Source organism: Aphidius gifuensis, linkage group LG1 (assembly GCF_014905175.1).
Source record: "Aphidius gifuensis isolate YNYX2018 linkage group LG1, ASM1490517v1, whole genome shotgun sequence".
In the NCBI taxonomy this organism is placed as follows: domain Eukaryota; kingdom Metazoa; phylum Arthropoda; class Insecta; order Hymenoptera; family Braconidae; genus Aphidius; species Aphidius gifuensis.
This window is the reverse complement of record NC_057788.1, coordinates 6027894-6050931: the sequence shown is the minus strand read 5'-3', so window position 1 is coordinate 6050931 and position 23038 is coordinate 6027894. Positions and strand designations below refer to the sequence as shown.

The 23038-nt window shown below is 24.1% G+C and overlaps 1 protein-coding gene across 6 annotated transcripts; it reads left to right on the top strand.

The window, feature by feature from the left end:
* The first annotated feature begins 158 nt into the window (after positions 1–158).
* Positions 159–18191, top strand: LOC122847325 (proton-coupled amino acid transporter-like protein pathetic). Of its 6 annotated transcripts, XM_044144891.1 has the most exons (6): positions 9740–9831; positions 13378–13538; positions 13653–13866; positions 15484–15891; positions 15965–16328; positions 16411–18191. In XM_044144891.1, the coding sequence occupies exons 3-6, from the start codon at positions 13805–13807 to the stop codon at positions 17002–17004; spliced, it is 1428 nt and encodes a 475-aa protein (XP_044000826.1). In that variant the 5' UTR covers positions 9740–9831; positions 13378–13538; positions 13653–13804; the 3' UTR covers positions 17005–18191. The 6 variants fall into 6 exon arrangements, with proteins under 6 accessions (XP_044000823.1, XP_044000824.1, XP_044000822.1 ...); XM_044144888.1 differs by lacking the exons at positions 13378–13538; positions 13653–13866 and adding an exon at positions 159–848 and having other exon boundaries at positions 9746–9831; XM_044144889.1 differs by lacking the exons at positions 13378–13538; positions 13653–13866 and adding an exon at positions 1477–1580 and having other exon boundaries at positions 9746–9831.
* The last annotated feature ends 4847 nt before the right edge of the window (positions 18192–23038 follow it).

The window sequence follows — 23038 nt, the reverse complement described above, 5'->3', positions numbered from 1 at the left end:
TATGAATAAACGCACAAACTATTGCGCACTAATAGTATATACAACAAGTAGTGAAGTGGAGTAAGAGGAAATTATATTAACCAATTGGAGAGGGAAAAATGTGTCGACGTTTCGACAAGTGGGGAGAGAGAGTAAGAGAGACAAGCCACCGGTTGGGCTTGTGAATGCTTGTGAAGAACGACGCGATATTTCGTTTTCCTCACTCCTCGTTCAACCTTTATCATTAACGTCACGATACAATAATCAAACACCTTTTAAACACGAGGGTATTAACTTTCAGTGTCACACAGTTGTTTTTATTTTTTATTTTTATTAATTAATTTACATTTTCATTAATACTGAGTTTTAGATGAATAAACTACTGTGTGACCGGATACATATATTGTTTTTTTTTTAACAGTCAAAAAAATAACGACAATAAATTATTAAAAATTTTTTATTGATGCATATTTGTGTTAGGATATAAATATTTTATAAATTTATTTATAATTATAAATTTAAATCGAAAGTGTGACGCGTGTTTTTATTTATATAATATTTTGTCATTTACGAATTGTCGAATTATTAAAAATTGACAAATAGCCAAAAAAAAAAGTAGAAACAAATTGAAAATTTTTTTATTTTTTTTCAAAATACAATTATATTTATAAATAATAATTGGGAAATAAAAAAATTATTGTGCAAGTGCAGAAGAGTAATTTGAATTTGGGGGTGGAAATTCAACTTTTTTTTATTGAAAATAAAAAAAAAAAAAGAGGAATTCAGCAGAAGCCTACTGTGGACGATTAAAGATGTCGCACAAAGCGTCTAGTCCGACTGGAGCGCCTATTCACGGGGGTGATTTCAAGGTAAATTTCTTTTTTTAATAAACAATCCATTATTTATTATCACAACAATGTATCATCAAAATTTCACAATAAATTGCTGACATATATCTTATGTAATTTTTAAAAATTAACCTTCATAATTGCACCTAACTAAATGTTTATTTAAAATAATCCAAAAAAAAGTAGTTTTTATCAAGATTATGTCAGCCAATCAATGATAAAACAAACCCTCAAATAAGTATCATCAAATATAAATAAATAAAAAACCAGATGTATTTAAAGAATGCATATAAAAATTATAATTTTATTATTATTATTTTTTTTTTTTATTTGAGGTAAATAAAATCATTAATATATCAGGTGACATTCAAATATTATTAGCTCACACTCGTCATCATTGAATAAATACCGATAAATATAAAAAATAAATAAATCCAACATTCCAAGATAAATACGTATTAAACATTGATTTAAAAATCACAAATAATTATTAACTAAAGTCAATAAAAAAAAAAAAGAAATAATTATTTTCTAGCAAGTAGTAAGTAACTGCGTTATAGTTGTCAAACATTGCGCGCGCATTCATCCCTAAATTGCATACAGGGTATATACCTGTCTCTGTTTCTCCTTTAGGGTAGTCTTGTTGAAAACTCAATTCATCCCCTTGTTGTGCAGTTTGTGGATTATTTTGCTCAAACAAGTTCGTGACATTTTTCTACGTTGTTAAACTAAAGAAGAATTTTACACTTCAAGGTCTCATTTTTATATACAATTTTCTTTTATTTGAATTTGTTTTAAAAAATACTTGTGTTTATGTATGTATTTAATACTGTGTGTGTACGCAAAAGATAAAAGACAACTGTAACAGCAGGTATACTGTAAAAACTTGTCCTAAAGCTAAACAGTATTTGACAATAGTATTCAGTTGAAAAAAAAAAAAAAAAGAGAGCCAGTGAAATAATAATAAATGTACTAGGTAGGTTTAGATTTTATTTCTTCATTTTTCATCTTACTTTATCTTTTCAAAATTTGTACTTTACAATCAATATATACCGCTTTCTGTTCACCGTGAAAAATTTTATAATCCTGAAAAATATACCTGCTGTCTCGCCTCGGGGATATAATTTTTTTTGTTCAAAAATTTATTTTTCTTTTTGAGAAAGATTGTAAGAACGAAAGGGAAATAATGATAAAAAAAGGGTCTGTCAAAGGAAAAAAAAAAGGGAGAAATTATTTAAGAACAAAAAAAAAAAAAAATGTAATCGGTATTATTCGGTGGTAGTCGGAATATTTCGTAGTGAGCATGCGTCAAGACTTACGTTGTCGATTTAAGCATTTTTGTACCTTTCAAGTCGCGTGATTCAGCGCAATTATTTATAAATATATATATTTTTTTTATTTATTTATAATAATTAAGAAAAAACAAATTTTCAATGTTTATATTGATTATTGCAGAATGTAGATGACCGAGTAAAAAACCAGATATACTTTTATAACTTTTTTTTACTTCAAAATTTCTACCATTTATTCTATTCTTTTTTTATTTATTATTATTATAATTTTTATTTGTAAATATTCATTATTGAGGTAGCACTTATTGTACTTAATAATTGCGTAAATAAATGTCATTAGTTCAATGACATAATGGGTACACGAATAGAACACCCTCCAACAAATCAATAAAGATAATAAAATTGCCCTCGTGTCTAACATGCCGCTACTTTTAATTCAATATATTCAATTATTACGTACTTAGCTATTATTTTTTATTATTTATTTATTATGACTAGACAATATTATTATCATTTTTTTTTTTAAACAAATTTATTTTTTATTTAACAAACAATGTCAAATTGATTTTTATTTTTTTATCAATACTCAATGATATTGGATGAGGGCTATTTTATTTATTTTTTTATTTCCTCATGAATAAATTTTTAATGTTGAAAAAGTACACATGCTTTACTTCCACGAGTTCTGTTTAGCATATGCCATAAAATATAGTTTACACAGAGATTATCTGATCTTTGGATCTTTTCATTCAGCCTGGTCTCTTTCAGGCCTTGAACTTTTTTTTTTTTTTTTTTTTTCGCAAAAATACATATGAATTTTTTATTACTGTATGAATTTTAAAACGCAAATAATAAAAAAATAAATTACTGGTACGAGTAGAAAGGGAGTCTTCTTTCTTCGAACAATTACGATGATATCCGATTTCGATAATAAGTATCGACCAGTAAATTGTTTTGGTGTAATATTAAGCTGAAATCGGCCAACAAGATTGAAATCGATCCACAGTTACTCAGTTTAAATATATTTACTTTTTTTTTTTTTTTATTCATTTTTATTGCAACAATTTTTATCGACAAGAAGGCCAACTATTATTATTCGAGGGTCAATCAATACCATTTTTTTTATTCATTATATTTAATCGAAAAAAAAAATTAAACTTTTTTTTTCTTTTTGTCAATCAACTGTAGTTTTATTTTTTAAATGATAGTTAAAATATAATGTATAGATAACAGACAATCTATATTTATAAATTTTTTATTTATTTTTTGATTTTATTATATATTATAAAATATAAATAATATTGACATGTGACACGTGGTTAATAGGAGCGCCGGGTGCTTTAATACGTCATGGAAAATTTCCACATAAAAGTTGTCATTATTTTAAACTACAGTATAGTCCATAATTCGTGTATGTATATACAACAAAATACCAAGAAATAAAATAGAGATGAGACACGTTTTATTTTATATATATGTGACGACTAAGCGACTCTCTTCTCGTCATTATGGTATAATTTCTTCGGTTAATTTTTTGCGTTGATCTCGCTGATTTATTTTTATTTTTTTTTATTATACGACACACACGCAATATAATTAATACACTATGCATTACAATTTATTTTTTTTACTATTTTATTTCCTCGTGCAATTGAACGTTTAATTCTTTTTTTTTTTTTTGTTTCCTCGAGATATGTACACAAGTGATATCATACTTCCGGTTGTTAAAAATAAGAAAAAAAAATACTTTTTGGTTGGTTGGCTTTCTTTATATTCTCATGTTGTCTGTTGACGGATTAATTTTGCAAATTTTTCTTATTATAAAATATAATTTTATCCTTATAAATACGTATAATTATATAAATAATAATGTAATTTTTTTTATTATTATTAATGTGACAATCGATAAATCCAAGTGATGACTTGATAAATTGTTGATTATTGTGGTAATAAATTTTATATCTTGACGCTATTTCAAGGATTATTGGTAAATAAATGTGTGGGAAATTAAGATAAAAAGATGATGACAATAAAAAAATAGAAAAAAATAATAAAATATATATAGGTAAGGTCAAGCAATCATTGAGAAAGTATATCACTTTGATTCTAGATAATTTATCACAGCTTGTGGTCATTTGTTCTACTTCCTTTTTAATTTGATTTTTTTTTTCATTATTATTTTTAATCACCGTGAATCAGAATCCCAGTAGTCGCGTCACTTATTACTCGATCTAGCTAACGATGTTGAATAATTTTAGATAAATACAATCGTTGGGAAATTAACAAAAATTTCAAGGAAAAATAATCACAATAATTAAACAAGGTTTAACAATGTTATCTTTTGTATGACCTTGTTATTTTAAAGCCATGACAAAAAAAAAATTTATCACAGTATCTGGGATTAAGTATAAAAATTAAAATAACAAAAGTCCAAGTTCAAAAATCAAAAGCTAATTAATATCATTATTCTTTTGTTTAAAAAAAAATAAAAAAAATAAAACTATATATAACAAAAATTACGTGTAATATCTTATCCTAATTTTATCTTGAAACTTGAAAAAAAAAAATAAATAATTCTGTATCACTCGTATATGAGTAACAAGATTTTTTATCAAAAAATAAATTTCATATTGACATTGTAAAGTGAAAAAAAAAAAAAGTTTAAACTCTGAGAAAGGATGAGCAATAAATTAATCATGCTGATAAGAATGATCACTAATATATATTAATATTTATTAATAATAAAAAAGACAAGTACAATTCAATAAATCATCAATTGACACGAGTTAAATATTCATTAATATATTTCAACAATTATATAACCAGTTCAAGGCAGTTTATTTTATATTATATATATATTTAAAAAATATAATTATTAGCTTATTACTTGGTCATTATTAATAGTAAATATTTTAATAAATTAATGACAATTAAATTTATTAATCATGTAGTTCCCAAAAATTTTTATTTCATTAAAACTTAATTAAAATAACAATTAATTTTTTATTTCCACCGGAACGAAATTATTAATCTTATTGTTTTCTTTGTAAATAAATATTCAAGGACAATACTTCTGTCTTACTTTTAATGTCATTTTAAATAGCAACAATTGTACTTGTAAACAAAGACAGTTTATATATTATCTTGAACTGAATTAATAAAAATCATTGCTAAAGAAATATAAAAAATTAAACCAACAAATTTAAAAGTAGATATAAAAACTTGTAATTTAATTTAAATATAGCAATAGGAAGATTGCTTATGATAAAAAATAAAAAATAGAGTAAAAAAGTTGCATCAGTGAATTGACGCATTAAAAATTATATAATAATAAATAAATTTACCGGTCATCCACGTGGAGAAGTGTTTTTTTTTATTTTTTTTTTTTCGTTATTTACTTTTTATTTACGTTTTTTTTTTACCGGTCTCAAATGGTGATTGTGAATCCCTTCGAGTTTAAGAGTCCAAGGCCAACATGATCAGTCTGCAAAACCAGACTTCTTCGTTGAATTTCAAAAAAAAATATAATGATCCTTTATCGAAAATTCATTACCAATGTTTTTTAAATTTTTTTTACAACCTAAATTATTAAATTGCAATTTTTTTTCTCTCAATCTTGAGATAGAATCTATTTTTTCTTTTTCGTTTTATCCATTTAGAATGTCAATGAGATTTAAAGGGTTTGATAAATCATTTTTTTTTTTTTTTTTATAAATGATTGAATAAAAAAAAATTTTGGCAAATAGAATTTAATTAAACTTGATGGATAATTTCAAATAATTTTTTTTCCTTTTATTTCTTTAAGAAATAATGTAATGTATGGAGCACATTGTGTAGATAGATGACAAGAATGAAAAAGGTCAACTCGGTTATACACGATTCTCGGCCTCATTTGTAAGTGAATCCGGGTTTTTTAATTTTTTTATTTTCAGGGGCAAGTACGTATATATTAATACATTATGCATTTATTAAATAGACTTATTCGTTCGACAAATAGAATCACAGGAGGATGTAACATATCATGAAGTGATTTTCTAATCTGTCATTTTAAAAGTAAAACTTTATTATGTATCCTCAATTCGCCCTTTTTTCGCGTCAATTTATACGTCATACTAATATTTTTCCTGTATGGTAATTTTAGATTATACTGGTCATTCATTAAATTGATTTTCTCAGTGTATAACTTTAGCTTCCGTGTAGGGTTGAATTGATAATTTTTTTTTTTTTGCTATTTTTTGTATTTATTTAAAAGTCGAGCGATAAATATAGACCATAAATTTATAGCAACAATTTATCGATCGTTTATTATTGTAGTTATTTTTTTTTTAAGTCCAAAGACTATAATGAATGATTAAAAAATAGTTAGTTTATTGTTATTGTTAATTTTCAATTATAAAAGAATTTTTTTTTTTCTCTCTTTTTCATGCTCTTATAATTATTGCAATTTAACTTGTTTTTTCATAAATAAAAAAATTGTTTTAACGTTAGAAAACAAATTAAAATTAAAAAAAAAAAAAAGAGAAAAGTTTCTAGATATATTTTTTGCAGTTGTGTCTGTCAACATGTGTGAAAAAAAAATTCACTTATATTTTATTATTACAAACTTTTGGAAAAGAAGAATAACAAAATTTGATATTAATTCAACATTAGAATGACCTATTTAATAGCTTTTTTTCAAGTGCAATCTGGATATCTAGGTTGACCTAAATCGTGTTCAAATTTCGTCCTTGGGCCAGTTTTAGTCTATTGATTAATTTTAATATCTTTATTATTATTATTATCATGCTTTTTCTTAAATGTTTATTTTCACTGCTATCAAATTTTCAATCTAAAAGACTCCACCATATATCATAAAAATTATTTGAAAGAAAAGCATTGTTAACATATTTATTAACAATATAATAATACAAAAATAAAGTTGAAAAAAATCGTAGACAAAGCACTTATGACTGGTTAATAATACTATGTTTGCATGATCAATTCCCTGTACACTTAAGTAAACTTGAATATATATGTCAAGACCATTTAAAACAAAAAAAAAAAAATTGCGTGATATTATTTCTATTGAAATAAAATGCTAAATATTACATGTAATTTATCAAAATATATTGCAGTTTTTATTTTAAATAATCGAAATATATTTTTTTTTAATATTTAAATTATGATGAATTTTCATGAGTATATGTGAAAATATAATTATGTATTTGTATCTAGACAATGAAGAGAAAAAATAAAATGAATAATCATTCATTCGCATAATATTCTGATAATATTTCCAAGCCATTTGGTAATGGTGACAGTATTATCATTAAAATAATATCTTTTTGATGTCTAAAAAATTCAATCATTATTTATTATCCGCAATAAATCAAAAAAAAAAATACAAGAATCAATATTTCTATTTATAAATAATTAAGTAATTGTTTATAAAATTTTTTTATTGTTTTTTAATGTTTAATAGTCATTTAACAAGTAAATAAATTATTGAAAAATGTTTATTAATATTAACAACAAGACTATGTCTAATGCTATAAATATTTCCAAATAATAATTTTGGCAAAATAACAACATTTAATTTACACCTCAAAAATTTATTTTTACTATTTTCCATATTATTAAAAATATCAAAAATTTATTTAATTTAAAAACACGTTATTATATAGTACAACTATGCTAATTTTTTTTTTCTAATTATTTATAAAAATTATTAAAAATAATACGTAAAAAAAATATTTATCCTTGTAAAAATTTAATTTAATTTTTCCATTCATTTTATTTTCCTTGTAAAATCTATTTATTACTTTTTTCTTTTTAAATTTTTTTTTTTTTTATTTCTCTTTTACTTACGTCATGTTTAGCTTTTTTTTTTTTTTCATTTTTTCTGGCAACTGATAAAGTTTTTGGCTGGCAAAGTTTGAGAGTATACACTGGCGCCTACCATGTAAAATTAAATTGATAAAATAATTAAAAATAAAATAAATAAAAATAATATTTAAATGACTAAATGATTGATTATAAAGATACATTAATTTTATCAATAATAATAGAAAAATCATGACTAACAAATTAATATAAACAAACATTAATATATCCATCAAGAAATTGAAAAAGTTTTACCAATTCATTTTAGTTGAATAGACAAACTCACACACAATAAATACTTATGGAAAAATAAAATAAAAATAAATATTGAAACATGTGTACAATACACATATATAATAATATAAATACAAAAATTAATATCTTGCTCACGTGGCTTCCTATTTTTGCATGATAGTCGTCAAGTAGACGCGCGTTGCCTGAGTAACTTGTTATATATTAAGAGCCCCTACGTCCTCGGGATATTTTTCAAACGATTTGGCATCGTTCCGTATATTTTCTACGTCTTTTAAACAAACCTGAGGTGGTTCACTGTTACTCTAGTTTTTGCTGTTGCCACTTGTACGCCCGCATTTGTCCCAGTAACATTTTTAATATTTTTTTTTTTTCTTTTTCATTCTAACAAGCCACGTCGTTGGATTAAACCAGTTTTAAATGTGCGCACAGATTATCCACACACATTGTTCATATAATTTATACGTTTGTGTTGTTCAACGATATATAACATAAATTTAAAAAAAAAAAAACAATTGTCGATATTGACGTAACAATAGTGATAAGATAATAATAAAGAAAAGAAAAACTAAATAGAAAAAAAGAAAGTGTTTAAAAGACAGAATAATATTGTTGTGTTATTGTTATTATTTATTAGTTATTTGTAAAATTTTCTATAAATAGAAAAATTAAAAACATGGAAAAATAATGATTGTATATTATTTGATATTTGAATGATGATCATGATAGTATATATATTTATTAAACATTAAAAAGTGTAGGAAGTCGTTTGGATTCATCAAGAATTATAGTGTCTCCAATTAAATTTCAATTGATTCATACTCGGATTGGTTCACAGTGTTTCGCGTTGATTTCTTATGCGTGATAAAGACGTGATACAATACGCCTTCTATGGTGACATTGATGTGATTATTATCACTCATTTTATTATTCAAATGTCTATCTATCGTGTGGTTAAAAAAATTATTATTAACGCAACTTGATGCTATGTTTAACAATCATGCCGACTTGTATTATGTCTTGTTATTATCATAGAAGGATAATTATTTAAAAGTGAATTTAATAATTAATTTTTTTTTTCTTTATTATATTAATTAATATGGATTATTTTTTTATAAATTTTATTTATTTATTGTAAATATGGATTTTAATAAAATGGATAGTAATAATGAGAGTGATTTCGATGTCGAGATGAGTTCGATGTCATCAAATCATCGTGGTGATGATGATGAGAGGGTTAATATTTTTATCTATTATTTATTTTTATGAATTATAATATTTTTTTGAGGTTTTTTTAAATTTATGATGTTATTATAAAATTACACACAATGCATCTTGGTTATTATTAGTCATTTTTCGAATAATTTTATATGACGATTGAGTGTAATTATCTTTCAACTCAATTAACTTATATTGCTTATAGTTTTATTATGTAATATATACATTTGTTTATTAAATTATCTAAACTTTAAATATTATTGTTAATAATTTTTTTTTATTTTTATATTTCAGCGCACGCCTATGCGCCCAATGATTGCCGAATACGATCCAAAAAGACAAGGTGTAAAAACCGAATTGTCAGACATGGTTCTCACCAAGTAAGTTTTTTTAAAAAAAATTATTATTGTTTATGTATTGCATTAGGTATGAAAAAAAAAAAAAAAAAAAAATAATTAGATAAAAATGAAAAAATATAGTTGAATAATAATAGTCAACATTGGTCTCGTCTGACAGGGCGATTTGGCTACTATTGACTTTTACCACGATCATTAATAATCATTATTCGCGTACTGTAGAATTTCAAATTAAAATTTATAAACAATTTCAAATTAAAACTAGTTACTTTTGTAGAATTTTTATTTATTTATTTTGTAGATATTTTAATATTATAATCGTTAAATTTTTCTTTATCGTGTTGAAAAAAAAAAAAGTCATATTATCATGTATGCACATTCGCCACTGACGAGACTGCCTGCTATGCATTAATATACTCATTTTTATATATTATTTTAATTTTTTTAAAATTATTTTTTCATTTTTTTTTTTTTATCAATCATTTCTGCGCTATGCATACTGCCTGATCAAACACCACTGAGATCATTATAACATTTTTTTTTCAAAGATTAATAAAAAGTAATTTACAAGAAAAATGAAAAAAAAAAAAAAAATCATACAAGTTAATATTGTTTAATTTAGGAAGTGTTAGATTACATTAGGTGTTTATTAGTGTGTTTAAATTATTATAGTGTTATTATCATTCGTGTGTGATAATAAAAATAAATAAAATAATATAATAATAATATTGTAAATATGTCTGTCTGGTTTTTATTATATTTATTTATTTATTTTTATCATTAATATTCTTGATCTAAAAATATAAAGAAAAACTTGCGTGTGTGTGTGTGTGTATATTTAAATATCGTTGAGGAAATTTTTTTTGAGTTATGAGATTGTGCCACACTGTGGGTGAAGAAAAAAAAAGTAAAATAGCCCATGATGAGGTTGAAAATAAAAACAATAAATTTATGTTTGGCTTTTATTTTTGGAATGTTAGCGTTGCTGTTATTGTTAGCTCATCATTAAATAACGTGAATATAGTGGGATTTTACGTGGGTGAATGTTGAATAAAAAAAAAAAAAAAAAATTACTCTGGGGTTTACTAAATAATGTTGACATTGAATCGGGCCAAATTAGGCTCCTTTTGCTGACAATGCGCACGCAAACGATATTTATGATGCTTGCTTTTTTTGATGATTTATGGATTATCATTATCGATTGCACTTTTTAAAGGTCACATGGAAAACATGTTATTGTTGGATGACAATAAAAAAGTTTAGAAAATAACAACAATATATATCATATCGAACAAAAAATTTGACACAAAATTTATAATATTTATCGAAAAAAAATATGATAATTTAATACTTCAATATTGTTTTAAAAAAATTAAAATAATGTCATATATTTTAAATTTTATTAAAGTCACGATTAAAATATTGCCTCTAAACGTAAACGTATTTAAACAAATAAAATTTTGTATATTATCATTTTAATTTTGTGATGGAAATTTTTATGATCAAATATTGTCGTATATTTTAAATACAAATATTTAGTAATATGAACCAATCAAAAAAATTTTTAACGTTAAATAAATTGAATAATAATAATTAAAATCATAATAACCGAGAAAAAATTCCTATATTGATAAATAAAAGCTACTCAAGACGTAATTGTTTTAAAATGTTGATTTGTTTTGAATTTTTGAATTATATCTAAAATTTTTTTGTTATCTGTATTTAATTTAAAAGTTTATAAAAGATTATAAATTAAATTATTTTTATTATTAAATACACAGTATATAGAGTTGAAATTTTTTTTTTAAATTTTTAAAATAAAACTATTATCAAAGACTTGCAGACACCTGAAATTTTATAATGTGTTTAATAATACAATGGCAATGAGGTATAGACAGTTCAAAGAATATTGTTGTTGTTTTTTTTTTTTTTTTTAATTTTTTTTATTGTTAATAAATATATGTAGAATGAAGAGGCCGCGGGGTCAAAAAGCGTGGGTCTCGGGTTGATTCATCGAATTGAACTCCAGACTTGGAATATTTAGAATAAACCGGATGAATTATATACAAAAGTTTAAATGTTAAATAAATATATACCACCATTAAATACCCTCATAATAAATAAATAAAAAGCGATATAAAATTTTAAATAAAAAGTTTTTGTGTCGGTTGATTTTTCAATCATTTTATAATTGATGAGTATGCATGGCTTTGCTTCATTATTATTGTTATATTTTTTTGCTTGATTAATCATTTTTTTTTTTATTTATTATTAATGCAAGAATGTTTTATTTAAAAGTTGGCTAATAAAAAACAAATTACCAGCATTATTTTGTCAAAGACATTTATATAGAAAAAAAAAAATTTTAATAAATTAAGACGCACACTGACCCAAAATTTTATTATACAACAAATTTATTAAAACTTTTTTTCACAAACTGTGAAACTGAGGGCACTCTGTAAATTTTTTATTTTATTTTTTTTTTATATATTTAACGTATTTAAAAATAAATATATAGCAATATACAATTGACCTAAATTATTTTGAAAGAAAAAAAAAAAGAAGAAGCTATTATTAAATAAATTAAAAGTAAAATTTAAACATAATAATAATATATAAAAATATACTAATTAATTAAAAAGACTGTCCGGTTATTGGTGATATATATAAATTATTTTAAATCGTCTTAATCTTGAGTCAAAGTCAGTATGGTTAGGTGAGTTTAAAAATAGATTTTAAATTGGTTAGTTACTGAACAAGTACAAGACTCAAAATAAATAATATATATAAATATATTCGACTTGTATGGTGAGTTTAAAATACTTGAATGTAACACACGCGATTTTATATTAAAATATTTATATAAATTATAATACAACTTGCTATAATCTCACGGTGTAGATCATGCAGTATGCAATTCAACGATTTGCATAGTTTGGAATATTCAAAAAAAAAAAATATCAATTATAATAAAATAATAATATATAAATTTAAAAAAACAACTATTAAAATATATAATTTATTAAATTAATAGTAGAATTAAAATTAATAGTTTTATTTTTATAAAAAAAAATTGTTTTTTACTGTATAATATGTGCATTTATATGATTCCAGACGTGCTTGTAGTGTCCGGTCATTGATTCGGGATCAATTATAAGCACTAGAATTAATTTTTCAATTTTTTTTTTCTAAATATATAAGTATATCAACATGAAAAATATATGTATATACAATATTATTTGCATTTTTCAATCATAAATCAGTGAAAGAACGAAAAGTTAAAAAAAAAAATCATTTAAATTGTTTTAGATTGTTTTAAAAAGAAAAAAATAATCCCTCATCATTTTATGGAGTAATATTTTAAAATATATAAATTATGCAAAAATAATATCCACCTGTTACGATAAATTAACTTGAAAATAATTGCAAAAAAAAGAAAAGACAAAAAGTCAACAAATAATATGTATATACCAATATTTTTTAGAATATTTAATAATTTTTTTTTATTTTAACAAGATAAAAAATTGTTTTTTAATCGTTTAACGTGTGTTACCCTTTTTTGTTGTTAAGTGAAACTTATAATAAACACGGCTTAGTCGTCGTACTGCGTCGGTGGCGCTGGGGCGTCGGTTGATGCAGTGCGGTGGTTGCAGCTGATCTACGATCTAAGACGGAATAACGTGTAAGACACGATTGTTGTTGGTGCTTACGCGCGCTTTAAAAACGCACATGTGAGCCTGTGTTTTTTAAATAATTTAAAAAATACTAATAAAAACAAATATGTCTATGATAATAATAATAATAAAATTTTATAATTATTTGTTTCCACCTGCGTCGGTCATCAGGTGGTAAACTCGACAGGAGCATGAGCTCACTTGGAACGAGAAAATTAAAAAAAAAAAAAAATGTAAATCAAATGAAAATGTAATGAAATGTTGATAAAAAAAAAAAAAACAAATGTGTGAGAAATAAATTGTTTACTGAGTGCTCGTTTATCATGTCAGTTAAAATCGAGTGCTCTCAACACACCAGGAGAACAAACTACCGCACCTTTAACGGGTACCTACACAAACTCTATCTTTTACGATTTTTTAATTTATTATTTATTTACAAAAAATTAAAAAATAAAAAAAATTATCTGTTATCACACTGTTAATATAAACTTATCTATATATTTATTTTTTTCGTTTACTTTTATTTAAAGTTGGAAAAATATTAACTTTTTTTTGTAGTTTTTTTCTTTGTTTTTAATTGTTTATTAAAATTATTATTGTTCGTGGCATTGAGTAGTGTTAATTGTCAGTGTTTTATATTTGAATTTTATGTTTTAATCATTTATTGAGATAACAAAGGTTGAAAGACACTTTAATTGATAAATTAATTCATTTCGGAACTCACAGCGTGATACTGAACTTTGTTTTTGTTTTTATAATGTATAGATATTATTTGTCATTGCTATTATGTGATATATTTTTTTTTAATTATTTTTTTTTTTATTGCTGGTGCTGGTTTCATAAGAAAGAGGGGGACATTGATCTTGAATGAGACCCAGAAATGCACTTTCTTATTTCATCAACACGTGGAGGAAATTATTTTCATTATTATTTTTTTATTTATTTTTCATTACCGGTTATTATTTTCAAAAACAAATTATTTATTTACAGAAATATATATTTTTTTTTTGCAAGATAATTTGGAACTAACGGTTTAATTAAAATTCAATTAACAATTTATTTCAATAAAATAAAATTTTCTTTTTAAATGATTTATACTAATAATTTTTATTCATTTTTTTTTTTTTCTCATCAATGCTACTCAGTACTACCTTGAAAATTAATTTCCAATAAAATATTTGAATAAGAAATCATAATTTCAAATAACTTTGAGTAAATTTTTTCAACGAAAAAAAAGCCTAATAAATATTTATATTCAAGGCAATTTGAATAACCGATAAAGTTCCAAATAATTTCGTAAAAAAAAAATAATTTAATGTAAATGTTATATTGCGAATTGGTGGAGTAATATTAACGTAAAAATTCAAATGTTCAAACAGGTTTACTTTTGTAAAATACCTATACAGTGTTCCCCTCTTTCAATCATCAATCACCAAAAATAACTCAACACTAATATAACCGATAGTTTTATCAATCATAAAATTACAATAATTGCTAAATCACATAATAACACACTTTATTACAAAAACAAAATAATTACATACAAGAAAATAAATTTAAAAAAACAGTGATTTTAATCAACTGGCTAAAAATAATATACACAAACAATAACACATTGTATCTAAAAATAATGTACACACAAACTAGAATAAGTTATCTTGATCCAATTTCAATTAAAACTCGAATAAATTAGCTAAATTGTATTTAAAAATTAATCTGGATTAAGAGATGAAAAAAAAAAATTAGATAAATAAATTATTCGGATTTTTAATTGAGACTGGAATAATTGAGTAATCATAAGGATTAAAATATTTAAAAAAAAAATATCAAAGTGAATTAGCTCAAGAGAAAAATAAAATAAAAATAAAATAAAAATACAAGAATAAACACGTATGTAAATATGTATGTTGTTAATTGATGTTTATAATTTATTTTATTTTATTTTGAATGGAGCTATTAAAATTTTTTTATTGTGCATTGTCTAATAATAATTATGTTCCAGATACAAATGCGAGAGAAATGATGTACCAGTCACTGTTACTGGTGGTTCAACACTGCCACTTGTGGAAAAACATATGGATGAAGAGGCTGCATTATATAATCCATTTGAACATCGTAAATTGGCAAAACCAACATCTGATCTTGATACTCTTATTCATTTACTCAAAGGAAGTCTTGGTTCTGGTATACTTGCTATGCCATTTGCTTTTAAAAGTTCTGGACTTTGGTTTGGTTTATTTGCAACATTTTTCATTGGTGCTGTATGCACATATTGTGTTCATATACTTGTTAAATGTGCACATGAACTTTGTCGAAGAACACAAACACCAAGTTTAGGATTTGCTGATGTTGCTGAAACTGCATTTCTTGCTGGTCCAGAAGGCAGCAGAAAATATGCAAGACTTGCTAAGTAAGATATTTTTATTTTTCATTTAGCTCTTTATTTTAATAATTTATTAATTTATTTTTTTGTTTATTTACAGGGCTATTATCAATCTATTTTTAGTACTTGATTTACTTGGATGTTGTTGTGTATATATGGTATTTGTTGGAGGAAATTTAAAAAAAGTTATTGATATTAATACTGATACAAATTTGGAATTAAGATATTACATGGCTGCATTAATTCCATTTCTACTTGTTCTTTCACTTGTGAGAAATCTTAAATATCTTGCTCCATTTTCAATGCTTGCTAATTTTCTTATTTTTGTTGCTCTTGTAATAACATTTTATGTTATATTTTCAAAACCATCTTGGGAAACATCTAACATCAAAAGTTTTGCTGGTATAACTAGTCTACCAACATTTTTTGGAACTGCAATTTTTGCTCTTGAAGGCATTGGTGTTGTAAGTATTGTAAAATTACTTTTAATATTATTAAAAATTATATATGGTTAATAAATTAAATTTATTATTTTTCTTTTAATAGGTTATGCCATTGGAAAATAACATGAAAACTCCAACTCATTTTATTGGTTGTCCAAGTGTTTTAAATATTGGTATGTTTTGTGTTGTAACACTTTACAGTGTTGTTGGATTTTTTGGATATGCTGCTTATGGTGATAAAGTTCAAGATTCAATATCATTAAATCTTGGTGATACTGCTGAAGCTCAAGCTGTACAAATAATGATTGCTATTGCAATATTTTTTACTTATGGTTTACAATTTTACGTACCAATGGAAATTATTTGGAAAAATATAAAACATCGTTTTGGTGCACGTAAATTAACAGCTGAATATATTGTAAGAATATTATTGGTACTTGCAATAGCTGCAGTAGCAATTGCTTTTCCAAAATTAGGACCAATAATAAATTTAATTGGTGCTGTATGTTTATCAACACTTGGTCTTATGTTTCCATCAGTTATTGAATTAGTTACAGTATGGGAAAAAGAAAATGGTCTTGGTCGTTTTAATTGGATACTATGGAAAAATATATTAATAATATTATTTGGTATTGTTGGCTTTGTAACTGGTAGTTACGTAAGCATTGCAGAAATAAGAAAAGAATATTCCCCATAAAAATGAGACGATAGTCTGACGACTGCGTCTCAATAAAAATAGTCGCAAAATGCGCCCAAGTGTCTGCAGCAAACATCAACATCAACACACAACATACAACATTCTCATCAAAAAAGTTTATATCAATTAAAGAAGAAAAAAATAATAGATAAATCATGCGAATAATTAACACGACTAATAGTCAACGATTAAACAAGATAAATATTTTTAAATCAATCCTTTAATACCGTATTTAGAGTCATCAAATTCTATCGGCTCAATAGTCACAATTTTTTTCTGTACATAATAATATTTTGCTTAATAATTATTTAGATCAACGGTGACATTAAAATCAATGCCGAATATAATATTTATTAACAATAAATAAGTTAATTAATTTAAAAAAAAAAATATAAATTACGGAAATAATTAGTGAGAGTCGATATATTAATCTACAACGGATATTAGAGTGATTATATTTTCAATATACATGTGTGATTTAGCTAGATTTTTTTTTTTTTTTTTTTCTTTTTTCTCAAACGGATGAGCTTTCTTCCATTGTCACATCACTCTTTCTCATATCATCTTAATAATAAAATCAAGCTCAGTTATGAATGAGATGAAATCAATTATTGTAATTATAATAATAATAATTTTTTGTGTTTATTTTTATTAGTATTATTGTTGTTGTGATAACAATATCAAATAATTTGAGAAAGAGTTAAATTAAACGAGACTTGTAATCTTGTTTTGCTATGCGGGCCTCGGGATGAAATCGCGATTAAATTAACATCATCATTGTATCACCAGAACGGTGTCAAAGCGAGATAGGAGCGAGACAATTTTTTTAGCTATCAATAATCATCTAGCTTATCAATTAGCTCATCTAGCTCGTAACTGTGCCTTTAGGCTCGGTATTTCATTTTTTTTTTCTTTTTGTCAATTAAAAAACTTTCTTATTTTTATTTTTTACTTTTACTTTCTTTTTTTTTTTTTCTCGTTTTTTTTGTAATTTGTATTTTGTTCCTAGTTTGTTGACGTTTATTGATGCTCATTAAGCATCTGCGTCTACTTGCCAGTATTGTCTCCAAGGAGAATAGACTAAGGGTTCAACTAATTAAACTGTTGAATAGGCTCAGTTTAAGATCAAAATTATTACAAAAAAAAATTAATTAATAAACCATTTGTAGTTATTCTTCAAACACAACTGTAAACAACTTGATAAAAATTTGTTTATTGAAATTTTTATTCAATATTGATTATATAATAAAAAAATAATAATAAATAATAATTAGACATTGATGTCTTGTTGGTACATATTCTTGTTACATAATTAAAAAAAAATAAAAAAAGAATATCTTTGCATGAAATTTAAAAATGTATAAAAAAAATTAATCTACAATAGATATTATTAATCCGAATTGAGCTATCATAGCAGTGTAAAAGGCTGAGCCTAATTAAAATATAAATTTAAAGAGAATAAAAATAATTTCATATAGAAATAAAATAATACGAAAAAAAATATAAAAAAAAACGATGTAGTGATAAAATAAAAGCAGTATGTGACATCGTCATTTTAGTTTTCTAAAATCTAGGTATTATTCAATAATGAAAAAATAATAATTAATAAAAAAAAATAAAAAAAACCTGAAGCACTGCGTTTGTGCTGCAATAATAATTTACTCGAGTAATTAAAAATGAAAAAATAGATTTTTTTTAATTATAATTTTTATTATTTAAAAAAATAAAATCATGAAAAATGCAGGCAATACGATTGAATTGTGAAAGTATGTTTGCAAATGTGCGAGTAATTGTGAAAGAATAAATTGTCGTTTAATTAATTTCTATTTTTTTCTGATTTTGTAAATTTTGAATTATTTTTATGTACATTAAATCACACACTTTGACTGCTATTAATAAATTGTTGCTGAATTGAATTAATTAAATAATTAATATTTAGAAATAAAAAAAAGAAAAATATTTAAAAAATGAAATTGAATAATAATAATAAAATGTTAATCAATTTTTGAGATTCAGTATATTTAAAAAAATTAAAAAAATCAATAAAATAATAATTATGTAATAGATTTATACAATTGATCAAATAACGTCGCTAATTATTTTTGATGCTATGACTTTATTCTTTCTGTATGAATCGTTGTCCTGCAGAATAAAAAACAAATTAATATCTTCAGGAATTTATTGTTTTCTACTTTTTTTTTACTATAAACCATACCTTTTTTTTTTTTTAATATGAATTTATTACAAGTAAATAAAACCTGCTTGATTTTTTTTTATATTCTATTATTCTTTTTTTTATTTTAGAGTTATTATTTGTTTTTAAATTAACTATTGAATTTATTAAATTAAAAATAAAATAAGAGAATTAATCAAGTGTCAACAAGAAGTACTTCAAATTTTAGTCTTTTTTTAAATTTATTTTTGTTTTTTGAACATCAATTATAATCTTGTTTCAGGCATTGAATAATCTGAATCTAATAATTTTTCATAGCAATAAGTTAAAGAAGGATCAACAATATAAAAAACAGCAGCTATATATCCAAGACCTTAATAATTTTTTATTAGTTTATATAATCATTAATTATTAATTATTAATCAATATTTTCATTACTTGTATATCCAATTGGTATTGATAAATTAAATTCTACGGTAACGCTAATGGCACCGAATACGGGGGAATTTACGGGGACATTTATACAGTTTACGGAAAAATTTACGGTAAGTATAATCCGGAGGAATTCCGGAGAAATATTTCCACCAAGGATTGTAATCTAAATTACAGCCAAACGGTTGATTGTGAACCTCGGAGGCAATGTACGTTATATTTATTATTATTATTATTATTATTTATGCAGCTAGAAATTTTTTTATTTAATTTTCCTTCAACATTTGTGTTTAATTTTATCATACTTTTTTGTAAATTAAAAATTATTTTTCCCACAACTCATATACTTATACATACAAAAATTTACATAAAAACATGTGAATAGATTATTATTCTTATATTAGTTATCACTGAAAAATTCAGTCGTTTCTGGCCAAAAACTATACCAGTGGCCAAAGAGCACTTTATAAATACTATAGTATTTTCCAACTCCGTATAGCGTCTAACCACGTGTATAACTGACTGCGAATTAATTCATCTAATTAAAAATTTCAAGAGCTGCAGATCTTTTTTAATGAAAATAGAAAAGTAATATATTAAACCAAAACTTGGTTATTGTGCATATATAGCTCATTTTATCAATTATGACTCACTTCAAAAGATTACGCGAATCAGAGTTGGAAAAAAACTTGGTAAAAAAATATAAAGTTATACAGATACCATGGAGTAAATCTCCATTTAGAAGACAAATTTCAACACATTGCAGTGAAATAGAAAATAAGGTTAGCCTAAAATAACTGCTGTATATACCCCACCATTCTTTTCAGATTAAATATTCAATTAACCTATAATAATAACAATAATTTGATAAACTGATAACTTGAATTATTGAAAATGTGATAATAGAGTAGATTTAAATATGAATATGGAGTAGATTAAGTGGTTGGCCAAGCTAGTCCAACGGACACAAACTGTAGCCGAAACTTACCCAGCTATATAAAATAATTAGCCTAATATATCACACTTATTTATATTATATTTAAATTAACAGAATAGGTTCCAGGAGCCGCGTTCAGTTTAAATAAATAATATGTTAATTTTTTGTTTTATAGCTATACGGTCATCATAATAATCATTCATACGTCAAAGATGAACTGACAATGGAACGTGTTAATGATGATTGCCTGGCTGAAATATTCATGTATCTTCCAGCATGTGAAAGACCAAAAATTGCATTGGGTATGATAATGATCATTAGCATATATGTATAAGATAAATTATTTAATAACGACAATTAATTTATTTTTTTTAGTATGCAAACAATGGAAAAGAGTCCTTGATTATTACTCTTGGTTTAATGTCAAAAAACTTGAACTAACTTATTGGAGATATGACGAATATCCTAATTTATTAACGAAAAATTATCCAACAACCGATCGACAATTTAGTTTTTTAAAGTCGCTTCTTAAAAAATGTGGTCGTTATTTAACAGAATTAGACTTGACAGCATATGGCCATTGTAACATAGTACCAGTTGTCAATGAATCTTGTCCAAATCTCGTCAAACTTCGAATAAGAATTGAATATATTGACGATGCAATATTAGATAATGCATTTTCTCGTCTTGTAAAACTAAAAGTATTGAAAATTATATTTCAATGTTTTAAAACGCAGGATACATCTATTATACCTGTTACTTTGATCAAGTCATTGTTAAATGTTGCTGATACATTGACTGAACTGAATTTGTCAAATTGGTCTGGATGCATGAGGGACAATACTAATTTTCCAGATGAAATCACTAGTGTAAGTTAAACTTTATTAAAAAAAAAAAAATTTTTTTTTTTATACTTTACATAAAGGTACTTATGAATTAATTGTTTTGCAGGTGGTTTCTCAACTGAAGGCCTTGAAAACGTTCCATCGTGCTGGTATAAATTGGCCCAAAAATTTAATCGGCTTGACTTTAACAAATCCTAAAATAAATGCCACTTTTGACGACTATAAATATCGTAAAAATAAATTTACTTCCACAGAAATGTATAAGTGGGTCAAGATCTTAGATATTACAAATTTCCGAGTTACTGATGATTTTTTATATAATGTTGCCAATGTCATGAAGGGATTAGATTCACTACGATTGATTAGTACTTGGGTAACCGATGCTGGTATAGTAGCAATTTCAAAGATGAATTATTTAAGATGTCTTGATTGTTGCGGGTTTAATGAGGTCACTGACTCTTCAATTAAATTGCTCAAAAATATGGTATTATTGAACTTACCATTCAGCAATAAAATTACAGATGAATCAGCCATTAAAGTTCTTGAAAATTCACCAGAGTTGATATATATTAACGTTAAAAACACAAGTGTATCTTCTGAATTTATCAAGAAAGCAAAAGAAATATCAAGAAATCGTAAACACAAATTGGAAGTAATGATGTCATGTGAAGATGATATGCCTAACACACGAATTGAATATGAAAATTTAACAGTCGATTATTCTAAAAAAGCAAAACAGCAAAACAAAAATTAGATAATTCGTAAGCTATATATATGACCAATAATATTTTCTATATAATACTAGATTCATCAAACATTTTAACAATATAACAATAATAATGAAAAAAAAACAACATATTGAGTTGTTAACAACATATTTTTATCAACCGTGACACAATTATTTTAAATTAATTTCTAGCAAAGCTCCATATTTTTATCAACCGTGACACAATTATTTTAAATTAATTTCTAGCAAAGCTAGAAATTATATCGAATTAGTATTCTATCTAATACTAAATAAACAATTATTATAAAAAAAAACAACATATTTTATTGAATGTCGTAAAAATGAGGCACTTCTTGTTCAACTACGTGCCACATAAAAACCAAAAATTAATGAAAAATTAAATGAAGGATCCAGAGTTTAATACGTATTACTACGACAGTCATGTTTTATATTGTTTTTTTTTTTTTTAATAACGTACTTTTGGCGTGTGTAATATTGTTTAACAATGTACGATTGACAACGAATTAAATAATAATATTTTTTTATAAATTAATAAATCAATTGTTCCACAGTACAATACTTGCATTATGTCATTTTGCAATTTTATTTTTTTTTCAGCAATCGAACGGGAAGAAAGATTGTCTTGAAAATTGACTGGCAGATTTAATTGATAATTTGAAACAATTTATAAAATTTTAAGAGCTATATTTTTTTTCAAAGAAATAAATTTTAAAATTCGAAAATTAAAGTACTATGTTATTTTTAGGATATCAATCTTATTTTTTTTCTACCAACTAAAATGAAAAAATAATTGTCTTGAAAATTTACTGGAAAATCAACTAAACAATTTTCAACAATTTAGCGGAGAAAAATACAGGGTGCTTTATATTTTTTTCAGAAAAATAAATTAATTATCTCAC